Below are 20,989 nucleotides of genomic sequence, written 5' to 3' on the forward strand. Positions count from 1 at the left end.
AGGATCCTGGGCCAGGAGCTGGCAGGGCTCATTGAGAGGGCTTTAAACTAGGTAAGAGGGGGGATGGGGCTGAAGCAAGGATTGTTGGAGTTGTGCCAGGGGGAACGATAGCAAGGCTGGGGGATAGGGCAATGACCCAGCTGAAGTGCATCTACACCAATGCATGCAGCATGGGTAACAAACAGGAGGAGCTGGAAGCCATCGTGCGGCAGGCAGGCTACGACTTGGTTGCCATCACAGAGACGTGGTGGGACCAGTCTCATGACTGGAGTGCTGCAATGACTGGCTATAAGCTCTTCAGAAGGGACAGGCAGCACAGAAGGGGTGGTGGCGTGGATCTCTATATTAGAGAGTCTTTCGATGTTGTAGAACTCGAGGCTGGGAATGACAAGGTCGAGTCCCTTTGGGTTAGGATCGGCAGGGACAACAAGGCTAGCGTCCTGGTTGGGGTCTGTTATAGACCGCCGAACCAGGATGAGGAGATGGATGAGGAGTTCTACAGGCAGCTGACAGAAGTTGCGAAATCTTCAGCGCTTGTTCTCATGGGGGACTTCAACTTTCCTGACGTATCCTGGAAGCATAACACAGCCCAGAGAAAGCAGTCTAGGAGGTTTCTGGAGAGCGTGGAAGATAGCTTCCTAACGCAGCTGGTTAGTGAGCCTACCAGGGGTAGCGCCCCACTAGACCTTCTCTTCACAAACAGAGAAGGACTGGTGGAGGATGTGGTGGTCAGAAACTGTCTTGGGCAGAGTGACCATGAAATGGTGGAGTTCACTATTCTTGGCGAGGCCAGGAAGGGGACCAGTAAAACTGCTGTATTGGACTTCCGGAGGGCTGACTTTGTGCTGCTCAGGACACTGGTTGGTAGAGTCCCTTGGGAGGCGGTTCTGAAGGGCAGAGGAGTCCAGGAAGGCTGGGCGCTCTACAAGAGGGAAATCTTCATGGCGCAGGAACGGTCTGTCCCCACGTGCTCAAAGACGAGCTGGCGGGGAAGAAGACTGGCCTGGCTCAACAGAGAATTGTGGCTTCAGATAAGGAGAAAAATGAGGGTTTATAATCTTTGGAAAAGTGGGCAGGCCACTCGGGAGGACTATAAGGATGTTGCGAGGCAGTGCAGGGACAAAATTAGAAAGGCCAAAGCTCATCTGGAGCTCAATCTGGCTACTGCCTTTAAAGACAACAAAAAAATGTTTTTACAAATACATCAATGCAAAACGGAGGACTAAGGAGAATCTCCATCCTTTACTGGATGCAGTGGGAAACTTAGTTACAAGAGATGAGGAAAAGGCTGAGGTGCTTAATGCCTTCTTCGCCTCAGTCTTTAGCGGCAATACCGGTTGTCCTCTGGATACCCAAAACCCTGAGCTGGTGGAAGGGATGGGGAGCAGGATGTGGTCCTCACCATCCGCGAAGAACTGGTTGGCGACCTGCTACAGCACTTGGGTGTGCACAAGTCCATGGGGCCGGATGGGATCCACCCAAGGGTACTGAGAGAACTGGCAGAGGAGCTGGCCAAGCCACTTTCCATCATTTATCTGCAGTCCTGGCTATCGGGGGAGGTCCCAGTTGACTGGCAGCTAGCCAACGTGACACCCATCTACAAGAAGGGCTGGAGGGCAGACCCGGGGAACTACAGGCCTGTCAGTTTGACCTCAGTGCCAGGGAAGCTCACGGAGCAGATTCTCTTGAGAGTCATCACGCAGCACTTGCAGGGCAAGCAGGCGATCAGGCCCAGTCAGCATGGGTTTATGAAAGGCAGGTCCTGCTTCACGAACCTGATCTCCTTCTATGACAAAATGACGCGCTGGGTGGATGAGGGAAAGGCTGTGGATGTGGTCTACCTTGACTTAAGTAAGGCTTTTGACACCGTCTCCCACAGCATTCTCCTCAAGAAACTGGCTGCTTGTGGCTTGGACTGGTGCACGCTTCGTTGGGTTGGAAACTGGCTGGATGGCCGGGCCCAAAGAGTCGTGGTGAATGGAGTCAAGTCCAGTTGGAGGCCAGTCATTAGTGGCGTTCCCCAGGGCTCGGTGCTGGGGCCGGTCCTCTTTAATATCTTCATCGATGATCTGGATGAGGGGATCGAGTGCACCCTCAGTAGGTTTGCAGATGACACCAAGCTAGGTGCGTGTGTCGATCTGCTCGAGGGTAGGAAGGCTCTGCAGGAGGATCTGGATAGGCTGCACCGATGGGCTGAGGTCACCTGCATGAAGTTCAACAAGGCCAAGTGCCTGGTCCTGCACCTGGGGCGCAATAACCCCAAGCAGAGCTACAGGCTGGGAGATGAGTGGTTGGAAAGCTGCCAGGCAGAGAAGGACCTGGGAGTAATGGTGGACAGTCGGCTGAGTATGAGCCAGCAGTGTGCTCAGGTGGCCAAGAAGGCCAACACCATCCTGGCTTGTATCAGAACCAGTGTGACCAGTAGGGGTAGGGAGGTGATCGTCCCCCTGTACTCGGCTCTGGTGAGGCCGCACCTCGAGTACTGTGTTCAGTTTTGGGCCCCTCGCTACAAGAAGGACATGGAGGTGCTTGAGTGGGTCCAGAGAAGGGCGACGAAGCTGGTGAGGGGCCTGGAGAACAAGTCCTACGAGGAGCAGCTGAGGGAGCTGGGCTTGTTCAGACTGGAGAAAAGGAAGCTCAGGGGTGACCTTATTGCTCTTTACAGATACCTTAAAGGAGGCTGTAGCGAGGTGGGGGTTGGCCTGTTCTCCCACGTGCCTGGTGACAGGACCAGGGGGAATGGGCTTAAGTTGCACCAGGGAAGTTTTAGGTTAGATGTTAGGAAGAACTTCTTTACTGAAAGGGTTGTTATGCATTGGAATGGGCTGCCCAGGGAAGTGGTGGAGTCACCATCCCTGGAAGTCTTTAAAAGACGTTTAGATGTAGAGCTTAGGGATATGGTTTAGTGGGGACTGTTTGTGTTAGGTTAGAGGTTGGACTTGATGATCTTGAGGTCTCTTCCAACCTAGAAATTCTGTGATTCTGTGATTGTGTGAATTACAAAGCCACTGTTGCCCACCCATTTAATTACACTTTGAGACTACTGGAGATTCATTTCCTGTCTGAAAGAAGAGCCAGAAAGTACAACCACCAGGTGAGATAATGTGTAAGGGCTACAAAATACAAAGCTGAAATACTATATTGACTGTTAGTGTTCTTTTCATCTCAAAGAATTGCAGAACCAGATATCATCTCAAAAAACTGAAAAAGCACAAAGTGGTATCATCTACTTGTGTTCAAAACATGAGTGTTATTTTCATTTGTAAGCATAACTGTTGCTAGCTGACAGTATCTGTCTTGCCTTAGCATTGACCCACTTTGGATGGTAAGAAGCCAGAAACACACAAGAGCCAACCTAGCTACGAAGTAAGGCAAATTTTGATGAACAAACTCCCATTCTTACAAACAAATAAATAAGCCAGAAAATAAGGCAGAAACCATTTGATAAGGTTTTTTGTTTTGGTTGGTGTTTTTTTTTTTTTTTCTTTTTTTCTGATAACCTAAATTTCAGTACCATTAGGAAATTGCAACACAAGTGTGAAAATGTGTGAGACCAGAAAGGCTTTAAACTAAGATTGTTATTTATGCTTGCAAAGCATGAAGGGGGCAAAAAGATGAAGAACTCCTCAAATCATCCTTCAAGTTCAAAGATGACAGAATGCTTTTTTATCTGAACATTGTATGCATAATGCAGCACCTGTATGGCATGGGCCTGGACACTTCAGTTGCTGAGGCTGAAGACTTTCTGCTCAGTAACAAGCTGCACACTGTGCAATGTTCTGTTTGTTCATGTGAAATATTTTGGTTGTCATAGTCATGCCACTGAGAGCTCTCAGTAAGTCAGTATGTCTCAAATGTCATTTTCAGTGTAATAAATTCTTTTGTAATGTCATTACCCCACTGTTACCATCAATTGCTATGCATGATGGACCAAATGCAGCTTTCTGAGAAAATAACAGAAAAGCTTCTGTTGCTTCAGTTGTAAAAGAGCAGTTTCTCTGTGTATTTTGCTAAGGCCTTCAGCTTCCAGACCACATACAGTTCAATGGAGACCTAACACTAGCAGTTTTAATTGTGTTGCTTTTTTTCTCCACTGGATGGAGATCATTCTGGTACATTGCCATGAAGGCTCTTCTGCTAGTTCTAGTCCTGCTTCACTAGACAAATCCTTGTCTTCTGGTTTCAGCTGCAGCTAACGTGCAATGGTGGGCAGCCTACTGACATCCAACTGACCCTGGAGGATAAATCAAGGACAAACATCACTGGCTGGAATGGGTGTGTGTCAGGCTCTTCAAGACAGGTATGAATCTTTGAGTCAAAGAAGGATAGGATGTAACTGATACTATTTGTCTGTTTCAGAATGATTTTTTTTCTCCACCTGTTATTATACGAAAACCTTTTAACTTTTTTTTTTTTTTTTTTTTTTTTTTTTCCCTGCCGCTGCCTCAGAGGAAGAAAAATAAAAGCTCTGAAGAATTCTGTTTCATGTTGCCAGGTATTTTTGTACTTGGGATGCAGTTTTTCCCCAGTACAGAATCATCAACCTCTTAGAGACTAATAATAGATATAAAGATAGTTTATAGATATAAACTGTTCAAGGCTTCTCACAAGGATGTATTTTGCCCAGAAAGTATAGTCCTCTAGAAAGGCCAATAATACTGAACACTTTTTTTTTTTTTAATTACTAATGTCTTTTTTTTTTTTTTCCCTCTTCCAGCTTCAAGGAATATTAAGTATAGAACACCTTCATGCATGTGGGTCTCTAGAAGAAACATCAGCATCATTTAAGGAATATCTAGATCTGAACTGGGATGACAAAAAGTTCAAACACAATTTAACTTATGAGGTAAAAGAAGGCTGGTGTATCTGCTAACTCACCACATTTTTTCATGGAAGTTGTTCTTGAAGGATGGAAATTTTGAATGGCTTTTAATAAAGCTTATGTAAAGCACCATGTTCTATGAAATACCACTATTTCATTTTACCTTTTATATTTTTCTCTCCATAGGAAGAAAAATGAATGTAGCATAAGTAAGAAAAATTGAGTTCTTATAAGCCATACACCTCAACATAAACCTGTTGAGTTAATTCAGTAGGATGGGGCCTAACAACTGTGCTGATACACCAAAACATTGCCAGGTGGAAATGTTATGTAAAAACACTGAATCTGAAGTTGAGAGCTCAGGCAAAAGGGTCACTGAGGAGTGTCTGAAGTTCTGTTTTCATATTTTTACTCTGTTTTCTTGTTTAATTGCAGAAAAATCAATTCTTATATCCTGATAAATTTCAGTTAGAAGCTGTTATGGAAAACATTTTCCTGACTTCATGCACCAAACAGAATATTCTGGGTAAAATAGAAACAAACTATTCATCTTACCTGGATTATTACATGAGCTTTGATTTCTGCAACATTCCAAATATAAGTCTCACATAATCATAATGAACCTACTTCACTTTAAACTTAATTTCTGGTTTGGAGACTGGATTTTCCTCAGCTGCAGTTTTTCACAAGTATTTCCTTACTTATGTAATTTAAAAAAACATAAATAAACAACGCATTTTGATGGACCGCAGAGAAAGGTTATGTTTGCCACTGTAGTGTTACTTCTTCTTAGTGTTACTTCTTGGGTGGTTGGACCCAATGACATTTTGAGGTCCCTTCCAACCCCTACAATTCTGTGATTCTATAATTCTTTTTCTGTAGGCCCTATTATGGTTGTAAACATTCCCGTCCTCTATGTTCTTTCTTTTCTATTCCTCTCTCAAAGGTCTTTTAAAAAATTTCATGTTTCTGCAGAATACTAAAAAAGGCTCATGCGTGATCAAAAATGAAACTAGGCCTTACCCTGTAGTTAAGTTTACTTTTTTTTTTTTTTTTTTTTTTTTTTTAATGTCTGCTTTGCTGGTAGTGACGGACTTTTGAACCTTATAGTTGTCATTTATTTTTATATTACTCAGACAGATAGAAAACGCTTCCATGACCTTGCTTAGGTGCAAGTTCTGACCCCAAATTGCCCATAGGTAGTCACAACAATAAAAATATTTGAACTTGCAAGACATGTGGTCCTTCTTTCCAGTTGCTAGTGGCTAAAACACATCTCAGTTTCCTCATTTACTGTCCGAGCATGTCACACTCATTCAGGAATGAGAAACAGCTGCCAAATTCTGATGCCAGTGAAAAACTTTTTCCAAGATGAAGATGTGTTACTGCTTGTTTATTATGGGGAAAATGTATATATGCATCACTTTAAAATCAGGTGTATATTTATTTTTTGGATCCTTTTCTTCAAAATATCTACATAGGGTAGCTGAGAAGCAAAAAGGCAAACATAAATTTGTTTTTAATACGGTTTTAACAGAATTCAGTTACAGTACAGCTGTTCATCGTCTGAGATTGTAATAAGTGAATATGCATTATTGTACCACAAAAACTGAAGATGTAATGAAGTAAGCACTGTGAGGAGGAGGCTGTGTTGATTTCTGAAACTGCAAGTTTTGTTAATAACTACATTGTGTAATTTCATGAGAATGCCAACACCCATGTACAGCCTCTTATGACTATATGAACAGCCCATTTCTTTGACGGAATTAAGTTTTAACACCTTCTTTGGTTATACTTCGCTAATTGTTTTCTCTGGAAAACACCAGCTCAACAAAGGAGACATCATTTTGCAATCAGAGAGCAGATTCCACTTTTCTGATCATGGGACAGATGAGGGATTGATTGGATTATCCTTAAAAAACTGGACCACAGCTGATGTGAAAAGGTATTCTCTGGAAACTGAAGTGAGTTTTTATCTTATTTTATTGGTAGTGGATTTGCGGGGGTTTTGTTTCCTAAAGACCTACTGCCATCTATCTTCCAAAGTGCTCAGGTGCAGCCAGTGGCTTGTAAAACAGCAGGAAAGTACAGACAATATACAGCATTCCTGATTTCTTCAGTTCTATTTTTAAAGGAGCAGTTATGCAATGTACAAGCAGTATTATCAAGATAGAAAGGAAGGAAACAACATTAGTTACCTGCAGAGCTCAGTGACAAATGTAATAAGTGTATATCAACTGGAGTACGTAATTTTTTCAGAAGCTGTGTGTTGTTGTAGCTCACTTTCTTCAGCATGATTGGGCTGTTTGGTAAGGCATGTAAAATCACCATAGCAAAAACAAAAAACCAAACCAACCAACCAACCAAACAAAAAAGAACTAAGATTCAAAGCATCATTTGCCAGGAAGAAAAAAAAAAAAAAAAAAAAAAAAAAAAAGAATTGGCCTTCTTAAAAAAAAAAAAGCACAGAACAACTAATACAATGCTCATCTTGAGACAAATCTCTTCCTCTTTCTCTGTTCTGCTCTTTCTCTACTCTTAATTTTCTGTGATATGAATAACATAAACAAGCTGATGGTAGCAAAAGAGTGGGACGGAGGAGTGATGTCCAAACTCTTCATTAGGAAGAATGTGGGTAGTTAGTCATAATTAACTGAGAGAATAGGCCATCCTTTAAAAAATTATCATGATTTAATAAGTAACAGGCTAAGACAAATGCTACATAATTTTTCACTCTCTCTAAACTTGCTCTGCTTAGCCTTTCTCTATTCCTTGTTTTGGAATAAATGGAACAAATTAGCAGCCTTACAGGGAATTGACTGTCAGAGTATGTTTCTTTCATTGCTACCATTAAAGGATTGTCCACAAGCCTGGTCATTCAGCTCTTGAGCCAATCATCCTCATGCTTGTGCCTCTCTCAGTAACTCCTATGTAAGTGGATAAGCGTTGGGAAACACTTTCCTTACAACTTACTTCCCCTTCTGTGGAAAGCACTGATAGTTGGGCATCATCTCTGAACATGGCTTCATTAATTCTGTGTGGTGGCTTTGAACAAATGTGTTTTTCCTTTATGGCTGCATTTTATTAAAAGGCTCTGAAGACACTTGGCTAGGCCTGACAGGAACTGCTACTTCCTCAGCTGTTCAGAGCCAAATCCTGGTGGAGGGGATTATTGATCAAAAAGAGAAAGTAAAAGTAGCTGCTTCTAAAGGAAAGGAGTGTTTGCAGTACTACGTGGGGTATTTGAAAGGTATGTACCTTCAGAGCTACCAATGGTATGAAGAGGCAGGAGGAAAGGTTGTGTCTTAGTTTCTAGGGCCAAGCTAGCTTCAGTTTCATGGCAATCCAAAGCTATGGTCTTTCACATGATGAAAAGCTGAAGTTTAGTACTTGTTACACAGAGGTCACTTTGGTGGAGACTTTTGTATGAGTACTGCCCAGGGAAGGATTATAACAGTGACTGAAGGTAGGATTCGTTTCACTTTGATTTAGCCATCTTAAAATTGTGTGCCTCATTTAAGATAGTCATTATATTCCAATTTCAGTGAATGGAAAGAGAGAGGCACTTTTAAGCGGTTGGCTCAACCCCCATGCTGAAACAGATGTATGAAATCACCCTCTGCAGGTCTTCCAATCAGACATCATTAGTTCTGACTGACCAGAGAGAAGAAACAGGGCTGTTATCTCAGACTGTGCTTGGCTTTTGGATGACTGAAGTTAGTTGAAACGAGACCTGCTGCAAGTGCTTCCTGTTGTGACTTATCCACCTTTTGGACTGTATTAGATTTATTTATGTGCAAACCAGGCAGATTTGGTGGTGTGATAGTTGCCTCAAACCCATTTTGGTGACTATCCCAGTCCTAGTTTCTGTTACAGATTTGCCTGCACACACTTCTGTTCACATGTTTCTGCAATGTAAATTTCTCTCATGGTCATGTCCTCACTTGTAAGTGCTGTGATCCATTTGCGATGAAGACCATTAGTTTATGGATTGTTGAGGTCACAAGTTTGTAGAAGTAATTCAGCTCAAGTCTCTATACCCAGATTCTGTGCACACCTCTCCATCTGTTTCTGCTTATTAGTACTTGGGCAGAAACAACTTACATGTGTGACGGGTAGTTGACTGATAATCTTTAATTTATCACTTTTAAACTTCAGCAACAAAGCATAGTGGAAGACTAAAGATTAAAAAAAAAAGAAAAAGCCTGTGAATTACTGTCTGAGAGGATTATTTTGCTTTATAGTAATTAATTGCTTTCCTTTCAGTAGCAACTCTGTACTTCTAAAGCATTCCCAAGCCACAAAGAGGAGAAAATCAAACATTGATGTTGATCTAATTTTTTCATGTTTATATCTTTTTTTTTTTTTTTTTCTCCCATGAATATCTAACACTCAGATACTGATTTATCAGCTAAGTAATTAAAAAGCTGTCTTTGAAACAATGTCTGTCTGTGTTGTTCCTGTAAATGAAGTGCTCTCTTTTAATTCTCCAAGGGGATCTGGAAGAAGGAATGGAAGTCAGTGCTTGTACTGATGGGCAACAGATGGCTGCCATTAATAGCTATCTCAACATTAATGGTGAAAGGCAAGAAAACGTGGGACAAATTACTCTGACAGCTGTTAATGAAAGCTTAAATTTTCTGGTTCATGGATGTGGGGATCCAGTTCTTAAGGCTGAGGTAAGAACCTTCAGTGGTAGTTAACTGTGGTGTGGCTTTTCCAGAATAGTGTTTAATATTTCAGTTGTACCATCTTCTAGGCAGGCTTCTGTTGTGAGTTTTGGTGAGTAACCAGGGGAATGTTGGTTTAAATTTTTAATTCATAATAATATTATTTTACAATTTGGTGTGAAAAGATACCATGTTGAGAATTAAATAGTTCAGCTGCACCTAGAAAGCATAGAAAATATAGTACCCTCTCTTAAAAGGTCTATTCTGTGAAGAGGGTAAGTAATGTGAGAACAACACTAATTTGCCAGGAGTGCTCAGCACATTGGTTACAAAACTGGAATTAGAATTCTAATAGGGTTTCGCATACCTACTGCTTGGAGGAGGCTTTACAATTTTTCATCCTTAGACTCTTCTGATTTCATTTCTAACCATTGAATAATGCAAAAGTAATTTCCCCTAAGAAATGGGAGGTCACTGTGGATTTTTGCTGTTGTTGAAACTATCACAAAACTTAAGTGATTTAGACCCAGTACAAGCAATTCTATATCATAAATTCAAAGTATTTGTTCATCTTCTCATAGGACAAAATTAATGAAATTGGGAACATTCTCAAAGCCAGACTGATTGAGAAGATAACGAAGCTTGATGGATATATCTGGAGACTCAGGAGATCAGTAAGCACCTGCACAGCATTTGTGATAGTATCATGAAATGTTCATTCAGTGTTAATAAAGAATCATTAGGTTGTATACAGCTGTTTTGGTTTGCTCAAACATTTAAATGCCTAATCTGGTGCTAAACTGGAATTCATACATTGGCAAAAAGAACATTTCTTGGTCAAGACCTTATATCTCTGCACCTAACACTGAGAAGTTCAGAATTGCCTTGGAATGGAGTTAAAGTTTTGCTTGTGATCACTGTGTATTTTGATAGTTCTTCTTTTTTGGGAACCACTCCAGGTGCAGCGAATCTATTTTCTGTCTGAAGCAGTTGGCTGGCCTTCAATAGCCTCACAAAAGATAGCAGGATTCCTCCACAGTGTGGGTAGAGCTTTTACCCAAGTGTGGTAGCAAAGTGGAATCAAGCAGATACTAAGAAGCAAGCTCCCACTTTACCTGAAAAAAATTCAAGACGCTGTCCAGCAAATGCAGAATGAATTGCAAAGTAAGTAAAACCATGCAAAGCAAGGAGAAAAACTGCACAGGTCAATGACAGTGCAGGGGAGTGGGAGGGAAGGAGTATAAAAGTTGTTGAACTGCAGATATTTCTATTTTGATCTAGCAAAAGTAGTGACCTTTGCTCTTACATATTACGGAGAAGGAGCCTTGATGCAGTCAGCTCTAAGTAACCCCAGTGTGGCCATCCTTCTAATGAAATCACTGACGAAGCATTCTCGTGGTCACAAGAGTCTGGATTCAGTCAGATGAGAACGAGACCTAATTCCTTAAGCTGAAGCAGTTATGGTTCCCTGGCAAGAATTCCCTCCCAAAGGGCTGTTCATATCCATCCTTGAGTTTTGAATGCTTGTACTAATCAGATTTCACTTGACCTGTTGTTTTCAAATCTATCTAGTAGCCAATATTTCTGGGTTATGGCCCATATTGAAACCATTGAGAAACATGGTCAGCCATAATTATCTGTGAGATCCTTCAGTTTTCAAAATAAGAGTAACATCTCATTTTGAAACATCTGACACTAGACTCTTTCCACTCAAAAATCGGATTTAGTTGATACACCTAATATAAGTGGAACAGGGTTACAGCTAAATGCCTGCTTCGGTTTTTCATGACACAGTGTCCACACACACACACAGATGTGAAATATGCCTAACTGCCTTGAAGATAAAGCTGCCTTTTCCTGTTTTCTGTGTCCCTCCTTCACTTATGTTGGAAGCTGCAAGGATTTAAAATTAAAAACCAAATCACTCTTGGTTATCACTTTGTAACACATTATTTAAGGATTGTTTCATGTAATGTTTGTTTCAGACCCATTAGCAACTTTGAAAGATGCCTACTATGATGTAACCTTAAAGCCACTGGATGAAGTTTGGCAGGAGAAGACAGAAGAGTACATGAAAAAAGTCCAGGCATTTTTGCCCAGGATTATAAAAGATGTTTGGCTAATGGAGCCAATCCAGATGACATTAAGGACTGTTAAAATAGGCTTGGATATGGTTGGTATAAATAATTTATTAATTTTTAATATTTTGAAGGAAAAGGCTTACAAATTTAAGTCTTAGCTTTGAACTGTGGATACACAAAAATACTTAATATTTTTATTTATGGAAATTCTGTGGTTATCTTTCTACATAAGAAGCTTATGCACAGCTAGCGTACTGTTCCTGAAATATCTAACTTGCTTTGACAGTAGTGCTTCAGTAGGACAACAGGAGAAGGATTTGCTTTACTGGTTTGGTTCAAATCAACAGCAGTGAACTGCTGCCATCCATGTAGATTTTGCATTTTCTGTACAGAGAGGAGGGACTGCGATTCCAATGAACAGTGTACAAACAGTTTTGGACTCCTGTAGTTGAAATGATAAAGGACATATCATGACACAAATTTATATTAAGAAAGATATCAATCCCTTTATAAGCCCCTGTAGAACATTAACTCAGAGAAGTATTGGTGTACAATAAGTAATGTTCTTTTAGGAAAGATATATATTTCTATCCACTTTTTTTTTTCTGGAACAACTAAAGTCTGTCTTCTGGATACTAACCACTAAATGACAAGGTGCTGTCAGGCGAGTGATAAATGCAAGAGAGGTTAAAGTGCAATTTCTCTGATTGTTGCTTTAAAACTCATTATCAAGTATTGACCCCACACCAAAGCTGTACAGAAGAGTTTTGTAATCTCCTTTTCTGGCTCTCCAGTAGACCACACAGCAGATGCTCAGGTGGGCAGAGGCCATGGTTTCTAGAGCTGTGAGCAAGATCTGGAAGCCCTTACACAACCTTTACAGTTTTTCAGCCAGGTAATTGTTTTTCTTTGGAGGACTTCTGCTGCTGGGTACCATTCTAAATGGATATATGTGTTAATCTTATATGTTAATCTTCATATTAGCTTATATGCTTCAGGCTGAAGATAGCAACCTGCCCATTCTCTTCTGTGGGCACATCATATCATGATGTTTATGTTTGTTGTCTACTAGGATAGCCTGCATTTCAAAAGAAACTACCCAGCAGCAAACAAAATAGCAATAGCTATGATAACTTGGCCTTATATGGCATGTTTTTTTTTTTGTCAGTCTTAGCAATTGTACATCTTTGTTTTGCTATTCTAACCAGACTACAGTTCTTATGAATATTTCACTTCCACATTTCTAATATAGCAACTGCATTTCATCGGTTTAGCAGTTAAGGAGCACATGTTGTTTTGCTTGTATTCTGCAGGAACTGTTCAGTGGCAGTGAAACTGCCAGTACTTCCTAAAGCATACTGTTCTCTGGATCTGGCAAATATTACTAATTATCTCATTGAAGAAAAGCTAATGAGGCCTCTCAAAGATCTCTACAACATCAACATGGTTGCAGAGTATTATAGATTCAAACAAAGGATGATGGAGAGTCCCTTTGAACGTAAGCCCTTTCAAAGTGATGCTTTTGTTTTTTAGCTGGGTCAATTTCCAATTCATTCTAGTCTGCAAATCCTATCTGGAATAGTGGTTTACATAGAGATGGTCACTAATTTATAATTTTCCTTTAAACTTCTTTATATACACTATTTCTTCTAAAACAGTGATTGTATGTATGATACTCACATCATGGCTAAAACTGTCATGCAAGAAATGCTCCTCTACTTAACAGTCATGCAAATTTTGCAACTCTTCACATTTCCTACTGTTGAGACTATAAATCAACACGTGGCATTTAGAATCATAGACTGGTTTGGGTTGGAAGAGACCTTAAAGATCATTTAATTCCAATATGTCTGCAGGGACCCCTCCCACCAGACCAGGTTGCCCAAAGTCCTATCCAGCCTGGCATTGAACACCTCCAGGGATGGGACACCACAACTTCTCTGGGTAACCTGTTCCAGTGCCTCACCACCCTAATAGTAAAGTTCTCCTTGATACCTAATTTAAATGTACCTTCTTTTAGTTTAAAGCCATTATCCCTTTCACTACACTCCCTGATACAGTCTTATCTATATGCTCTTGTGATTTGATTCTCCAGTTCAATGCTAGTCATAGAACGATTTGGGTTGGAAGATCATCTAATTCCAACTCCCCTGCCATGGGCAGGGACACTTCCCACTAGATGAGGTTGCCGAAAGCCCCATCCTGCCTGGTCTTGAACAATTCCAGGGATGGGACATCTACAGCTTCTCTGGGCAACCTGTGCCTCACCACCCTCACAGTAAAGAATTTCTTCCTTATATCTAGGAAGAAATCAGTATCAATTCAATCTATATCTACCCTTTTTTAGTTTAAAACCATTACCCTTTGTCCCCTCACTGCACCCCCTGACAAAGAGTCCCTCCCCAGATTTCCTGTAGCCTCCGTTAAGTACTGGAAGGCTACTATAAGGTCTCCCCAGAGCCTTCTCCAGGCTGAACAACCCCAGCTCTCTCAGCTGTCTGCACAGGAGAGGTACTCCAGCCCCTCAGTATTCTTCATGGCCTTCTTCTGGGCTTGTATACAGGTATCACCATATCCTTCTTGTGCCAGGGGCCCCAGAGCTGAATGCAGTCATACCTTTTGACCCTGGGCCTTCTCGTGGAGGCTTTGTACTCTGAATTGGGCAACATCACTTCTGCTGAATCTAGGATGAAAAAACAGCTCTACCAAATCTTGAGCAGCAGTATTGCCTGAAAAGCACTGCTAAATACTAAAAGACTGCATTAACAGTCCCAACCGTCCCTTGTAGATACTGGATCTTCCAGAAAGACATTTTCAATGTCTCCCTTCCAGTAAGCAGACACAATGGCGGGGACTGAGAGTGGGTCTTAGTGACCAAAGAGTCTAAGTAATATATCAGGAGTGTTTCTGGACTGCAACAGTGTTTGATACTCTGCTTTGTCAGGGTATTTTTTGATACAGAATATTCTTGTTCTTTCCTGTATAGGTATGTGTATGTGGGGGAGGGGAATGGGGTGCTATGATTATCAAGTAGCATGACTGTAAATCAAGGTGAGCTTTGAATCCTAACTCATATTTGTCTAAACTTTAGGGCACTCACTTGGCTTTATAATGAAAAATAAATCATTAGATCATTTTCTTTCCTGGAGAAATTTTTGTTGCAGAGCAACTTTTGACTAATTAAAATGTAATAATAGCTTGGAAAATTCTTTTATGAGTAAACTTGTGAGAAGTTGGTCATGTTGCAATATGCAAGCAGCAGCACTGACATTTCTTCTGAAATATCTTTATCTAGATGCTATGTTAATGGGTAACAGGCATGTTATGACTTTTGATGGAAAAATTTATGATTTGGCAACAAAATGCAGCGTCCTTCTTGCCAAGGATTTTCTTCACAATACTTTCACTATTATACTAAATGAGGAAATCAGTGATCCACGATCGCTGTATGTGGTGATGAACCAGAGCGTGATCAATATCTATCCAAGACTGAAGGTATGATGGCACAGTCAAACATTGTTCCTTTCTAGACCAGATATTATCTTCCACCCCTGCCCTCAGAAAGTCTTCAGAGTATTAAAGCTCCAAACATAGATAAAACATTTCTTGGACATAAGTACCAGGAAGTGCACTGATCATTAATCAGGAAATAACTCCCCAAACCAAAATCACTTTTAAATCAGGGGCTGCCTCTTTTCTCTCTTGGTACTTAGGAGAGAGGCTTGGTGAACTTTTCAGCTTTTCTCTTACCTGGTCTAAGAGAATAGCAGTTAAAGGGTCTGATGGACAAACGGGGCCCACAGCCTCAGTATACATGGGAGGCTGTATGCTTTCCTGCTCTCTCAGAAGATTAACACAACCAAATTCTTATTTCCTCACTCTGAGCTAAGCAAAATTGACACCACCTAACCTGCAAACACAGTCTGAGCATGCCTTTCCTTGGACTTCCATTGTGGCATATTTGAAATTGCATTTTCACTTTAAAACAGATGTCTAAAGTATCTGTGGTAGAGAACTGCCAAGGACTGGATCAATCCCTTGAAAAGAGTACCAGTGATTCAAGGAAAGAAACCAACAAAATAGAAATATCTGATCACAAAGGAGTTTCTGTCTCTTGTGACTTTCAGTATGATCTCTGTACTGTCACTCTGGCTGGATGGCACCATGGTGAGTATAGTCAGCTTGCCAGCTGTATTTTTCTGTACCTCTGGAGTGTCCTCACCTGTATGGGGGTTGTCTTTCCTTTCCTTCTCCCCATTCATTTATATAAGCCCAGGAAATGGCATTCAGCATTCCCAGTTATTATCAAATAAAATACTATATATTTTATAATATAATATATACATATTATATATATACATATAATTATATTAATGATTAATAATGTATTATTATATATATATCTACTTTTTGGAGTTCTGCTATGCTATACTTTTAGAGTTCAAGATGGAACTTGGTGGAAGAAGTAAGGCTAAAAGCAGGATTGCAACCCTGGACTTTCGGAGACCCAACTTCGACCACTTCTGGGACCTGCTTGGGAGTATCTCACGGGCTAGGCTGTTAGAGGGCAAGGGTGCATGTGAAAGCTGGGCTACATTTAAACAGCACTTCTTCCAAGCTCAGGATCAGTGCATCCCTAAGAGTAGGAAATTGAGGAAGAGGGGCAGGAAACCTGCACGGATGAGCAAGGAGATCATTGATAAGATCAAAAGGAAGAGGGCCTGGGAAGGAACAACCACATGTATCAGTACAGGCTGGGGGATGACCTGCTGGAGAGGAGCTCTGAGGAGAAGGACCTGGGGGGGTCCCGGTGGATGACAGGTTGACCATGAGCCAGCAGTGTGCCCTCGTGGCCAAGAGGGCCAATAGGATCCTGGCGTGCATTAAAAGGAGCGTTGCCAGCAGGTCAAGGGAGGTGATGCTCCCCTACTCTGCCGTGGTCAGGCCTCACCTGGAGTACTGTGTCCAGTTCTGGGCTCCTCGGTACAAAAAAAAAAAAAAAAAAATCTCCTGGAGAGTCCAGTGGAGGGCCACAAGGCCACAAAGATGATACAGGGCCTGGAGCATCTTCCTTATGAGGAAAGGCTGAGAGACATGGGTCTGTTCAGCCTGGACAAAAGACTGAGAGGGGATCTCCTCAGTGTGTATAAATACCTGAGGTGTGGGAGACAGAGGGATTTGGCCAACCTCTTTCCAGTGGTTTGCGGGGACAGGACAAGGAGTAATGGCCACAAGATGGAGCACAGGAAGTTCTGCACCAATATGCAGAAGAATTTCTTCACGGTGAGGGTGACGGAGCACTGGGGCAGGCTGCCTAGGGAGGTTGTGGAGTCTCCTTCTCTGGAGATATTTAAAGCCTGTCTGGACGCCTACCTGGGCAGCCTGCTCTAAGGAACCTGCTTTGGCAGGGGGGTTGGACCTGTTGATCTTTCGAGGTCCCTTCCAACCCCTTCAATTCTGTGATACTGTGATATGTCCTTCCAGTAATGACAGCAAGTATTTACCCAGGTTACACTTTTTCAGCTCAACAGAGCAGCAAGCAATGGGGGTTAGATGTAATGCAGTCAGCTCAACCTCAAACTTTCCTGAGAATCGCTGTTCTATAGCAGGCTTGTCTTGTCATACCTGTAAGAGCACAAAAGAGGGAGGCCTAACATTCTCAGGGTTGAGTTGGAATACATTCCTATCCACATGCCTCACTCTATTCTAAAACTCACTCCACTGAGATTAGCAGAGAATTAACATGATGTATTTATCTGGTCAGGAGAAGCAAATGAACAGCTAACAAATTAAATGCCATTGCAGTTTGAGGAAAAATCTATAATGGATACTTAGGCATAGTTATCCTCTTCAGTATTGCAGCTGAGCTGTGCTGTGTGGAATAAGCAGAGCCCAGAGAGAGCTTCTGAAAATTTCCTGTGTCTACACATGACAACTACATTTTACACCATTTCAATTTAATTCCAGGTATTTCAGCTGGACTTTTTGGTACCAATGATAATGAAGCTGGAAATGAATGGATACTTCCTAATCTTTCTTTCTTGAATGAAAGCTAGACAGAGAAAACGGCAGCATATCCTGGATACTTTGTTTTTCTATGTTGAACTAAGGCAGAAGTTGCACATATTTGCTAAAAGCCATCCAAGAATAACCTATGCATAGGTATTGAGCATTTCTGGCCTAAATGGTAAGGTAAAATATGGAGGTTGCTTCTGCTGTTAGAAGAAACTGATGTTGCAACCAAGTATATTTGATGTTTTCCTGTTTACAACACCTTTGTAGAGTACACAGCCAGGTGGTACTAAGTTTGCTGTAAGTACCACAAGGCCGTGGTTTGTACCAGGCGCCCTCTTATATTATGGGTCTGAAGTTTTCTCCAGAGCTGGATGTTGTCGCTGGCAATGCTGAGACTCTTAATAATTTTTTGGTGTTCCTGATTCTCATTTATCAAGAAACAAAACTTTAGAAAACAGTAACTGGTAAAGTTGTTCTCTGCCCATGTGCCATTAAGTGCTAAGTTTTTTTCCAGAGGCTTAGCAGCTACTGATTCAGTTATTAACTTACATGAAGGAACTTTTTCTATTTAAGAAATTATAACATTAAGTAAATAAGTTTTATTCTTTTACCAGTAGTTTTATACCTCTTTGTGTAAAGGAGACTTAACCTTAATTCATGTAATGTATCATCAGATAAAAATAATCTAAATATGAAAAAACACATGTATACATGTGAATGCAAATGACCAAAATAAAATCTTAGCCTTAACACGCTCTCAAGCTGTGTTGATAGTTCTTCTAAATCCCTTCTTGCATAATTTGAGAATCTACTAGAAACAAAGAAAACATCATATTGCTATTAAGATTTTCTGATTCTGTTTACTTTCATGAGAAAGAACACCAGAAAGTGTCCCAGTTCTGGACACAGAAATACTACTATTCTCATCTTTATTTCAGTACTTTATGTTAAAAACAAGGATTGCTTCAAGTCTCTTGTACTTTTCCCTGCTACTGGCTAGTTATATCTAATAAGTTTGCAGCCTGTACTTGTGGGACCATGACATGACTAACTGTTGATGTAATTTTCTTAACTGCTACAAAGATTAACTTCTAACATATTCATAAAAATGCAACTATCTAATGCAAAAGTACCTGGAGAAGTTGAACTAGAAATAATAACCAATTAAAAACAATACCTAATGAAACTTACTGTCATAAACAAGCTGGGGAGTCATGGATGACCTTCTTTAAGTGGCTGATGGCATAATGGCTGTGCTTATGCTATTGATTAGTACATTTTATTTGTAGGCCATGGCATATTTGAAGTGCTGTATACTGCCAAGAAAAATTTATAGATGACTACAGCTGAACTCTGTGCTGTTTGCAGTCATATCCCGTTCAGTAAAAATGTAATAAAAGGACTGACTTGCCGATAGTGTACTAGCATCATACATCATTAAAGGAATGGCTGGAAAAACAAATGTGCCAAGTCAGGAATTCATATAAAGTCTTAAAAACTTTTATAAGGAGGTAAAAAGAGATGATATGGTGGAAATAACCAGTTCAAATAGCCAGCTTTTGCAGATGTGCTGACAATATGGAGCTTGCAGAAAATCCTTCCTGACCAGATGTTCTGGCACAGCTGTACATGACACAGAAAGCAAGCAAAAGAATCAGGTTAAATCTGACCAGGTAGCTAAGCCTCAAGCAAAAGCAGTCAGTCACCCTGAATTCCTGGAGTCACCTCACATTGCATTACAAACTCAGTCTGGAAACTTACTACCAGGAGCTTTGCTACAGCTACCTCAAAACACCACCTTGCAGATAGTCAATGAAGCTCTTGTGTTACAAGACCAGCGGCTGTCCAAAATGAGGGGATTAGTAAATTAACTTTACAAATGTGTGACTCCTGCAGGAAGAAAGATTAAACTTGCAGTTTAATTTTTTTTTCAACTGAGTTTGTTGCTTAAAGAACTACTAAACTCAGAGATGTGCCATCTATGGAAATTACTGATTAAAAAAATGTGTAAGTTGCTGATTTGATTACAAGTCCTAAAAAGTGTTTGGTCAAAACAAATCATAAGAAATGTTAGTAAATGCTGTTCATTAGCAGTTCTGTTAATATTTAGTGTCATCAGCTTTTGACTGGGACCATATTTAAACCATGTATAACAAAAATGCATTCGCATTTTGTTGTCCAAAAATGCTCATTCTTGTAAGGAACTTCAGGTGTGTTGTTTTTTTCTCTCTCTTTTTTCTTTTACAGAATCACAGAATTTCTAGGTTGGAAGAGACCTCAAGATCATCGAGTCCAACCTCTAACCTAACACTAACAGACCCCACTAAACCATATCCCTAAACTCTACATCTAAACGTCTTTTAAAGACTTCCAGGGATGGTGACTCCACCACTTCCCTGGGCAGCCCGTTCCAATGCCTAACAACCCTTTCGGTAAAGAAGTTCTTCCTAACATCTAACCTAAAACTCCCCTGGTGCAACTTAAGCCCATTCCCCCTGGTCCTGTCACCAGGCACGGGGGAGAACACACCAACCCCCACCTCGCTACTTTTGTTTTAAGCCTTTTGCTGTTTATTATGTATGAGTAATCCAGTGAGGAGATTAAGATTCTCCCCTCTCCACCCCCCCAATCTAGTAAAAGCACAACTCAAATCTGTCATATATAATAAAGCTAAGACAAGCCAACTATTTTCTGTGTCAGCAGCCACCCACTAGAATCCTTTAGTGAATAACAAAATCAACAGAAAAAGGAAACAATGTCTATAATCTGTAATATTTATGAGACAAATACTTTAATTTATGAAGAGTACAAGGTGCTTCACAATATTAATGAAAAATGGATGTTATTCAGGGCAGTGTACTGAGCTGCCAAAATCTTCCTTCAAACCACTTCACACTGTAAATCTGAAGAATTCACACTACTATACTGATGTGTGTATATATATATATTTCCTAGGTGAGCAAGTGCAGTCTCACACAGAAGAATGTGAAGCCATGTCCAATTACAGATAAGGAAAAAGTCTGTAAGGAGTTTTTTGAAGAAGCACATTCTTGTCTCAGGAACTGCTTCAAAGTTGTAAGTATAACTGTGTCAACCAAGGACTACCCAAGTACTCAAATGTCATACTTCAGAACAGTGCACAGAATTATTGCAAGGATATAAAAGTTTAATTGCAGATAACTTAAGCCTCAAAGCCTTAAATTCAGGATGAGAATAAAGATTTGTGAACAGTATTTACAAGGTAGAGCTGGGGGGAGGGGACAAAATTCCAAATCTCCTTTTCAATTCTCTTCCAGGTGTATTGCTAGATTGCTCTCTCTAGAAAATATGTATGCTTGCACCCCTTACACCAAACAAGTAAACAAACTCCCTTTCTGTTAAAGGTGGACCCCAAACCATTC

General features: G+C 40.7%; 1 protein-coding gene across 1 annotated transcript in view; it reads left to right on the plus strand.

Moving 5' to 3' along the window:
• Positions 1-20,989, plus strand: part of LOC106019526 (uncharacterized) — a 105,135-nt gene that overhangs the window by 82,376 nt on the left and 1,770 nt on the right. The window contains 17 exon segments of the mRNA XM_072023999.1: positions 4,187-4,300; positions 4,718-4,868; positions 4,939-4,943; positions 5,258-5,431; positions 7,874-8,130; positions 9,384-9,501; positions 10,074-10,166; positions 10,563-10,656; positions 11,478-11,665; positions 12,371-12,468; positions 12,887-13,071; positions 14,869-15,068; positions 15,563-15,740; positions 17,541-17,624; positions 19,212-19,450; positions 20,544-20,663; positions 20,972-20,988. Coding sequence (XP_071880100.1) covers positions 4,187-4,300; positions 4,718-4,868; positions 4,939-4,943; positions 5,258-5,431; positions 7,874-8,130; positions 9,384-9,501; positions 10,074-10,166; positions 10,563-10,656; positions 11,478-11,665; positions 12,371-12,468; positions 12,887-13,071; positions 14,869-15,068; positions 15,563-15,740; positions 17,541-17,624; positions 19,212-19,450; positions 20,544-20,663; positions 20,972-20,988 — 2,315 coding nt within the window.

Source organism: Anas platyrhynchos, chromosome 15 (assembly GCF_047663525.1).
Source record: "Anas platyrhynchos isolate ZD024472 breed Pekin duck chromosome 15, IASCAAS_PekinDuck_T2T, whole genome shotgun sequence".
Classification (NCBI taxonomy): Eukaryota; Metazoa; Chordata; class Aves; order Anseriformes; family Anatidae; genus Anas; species Anas platyrhynchos.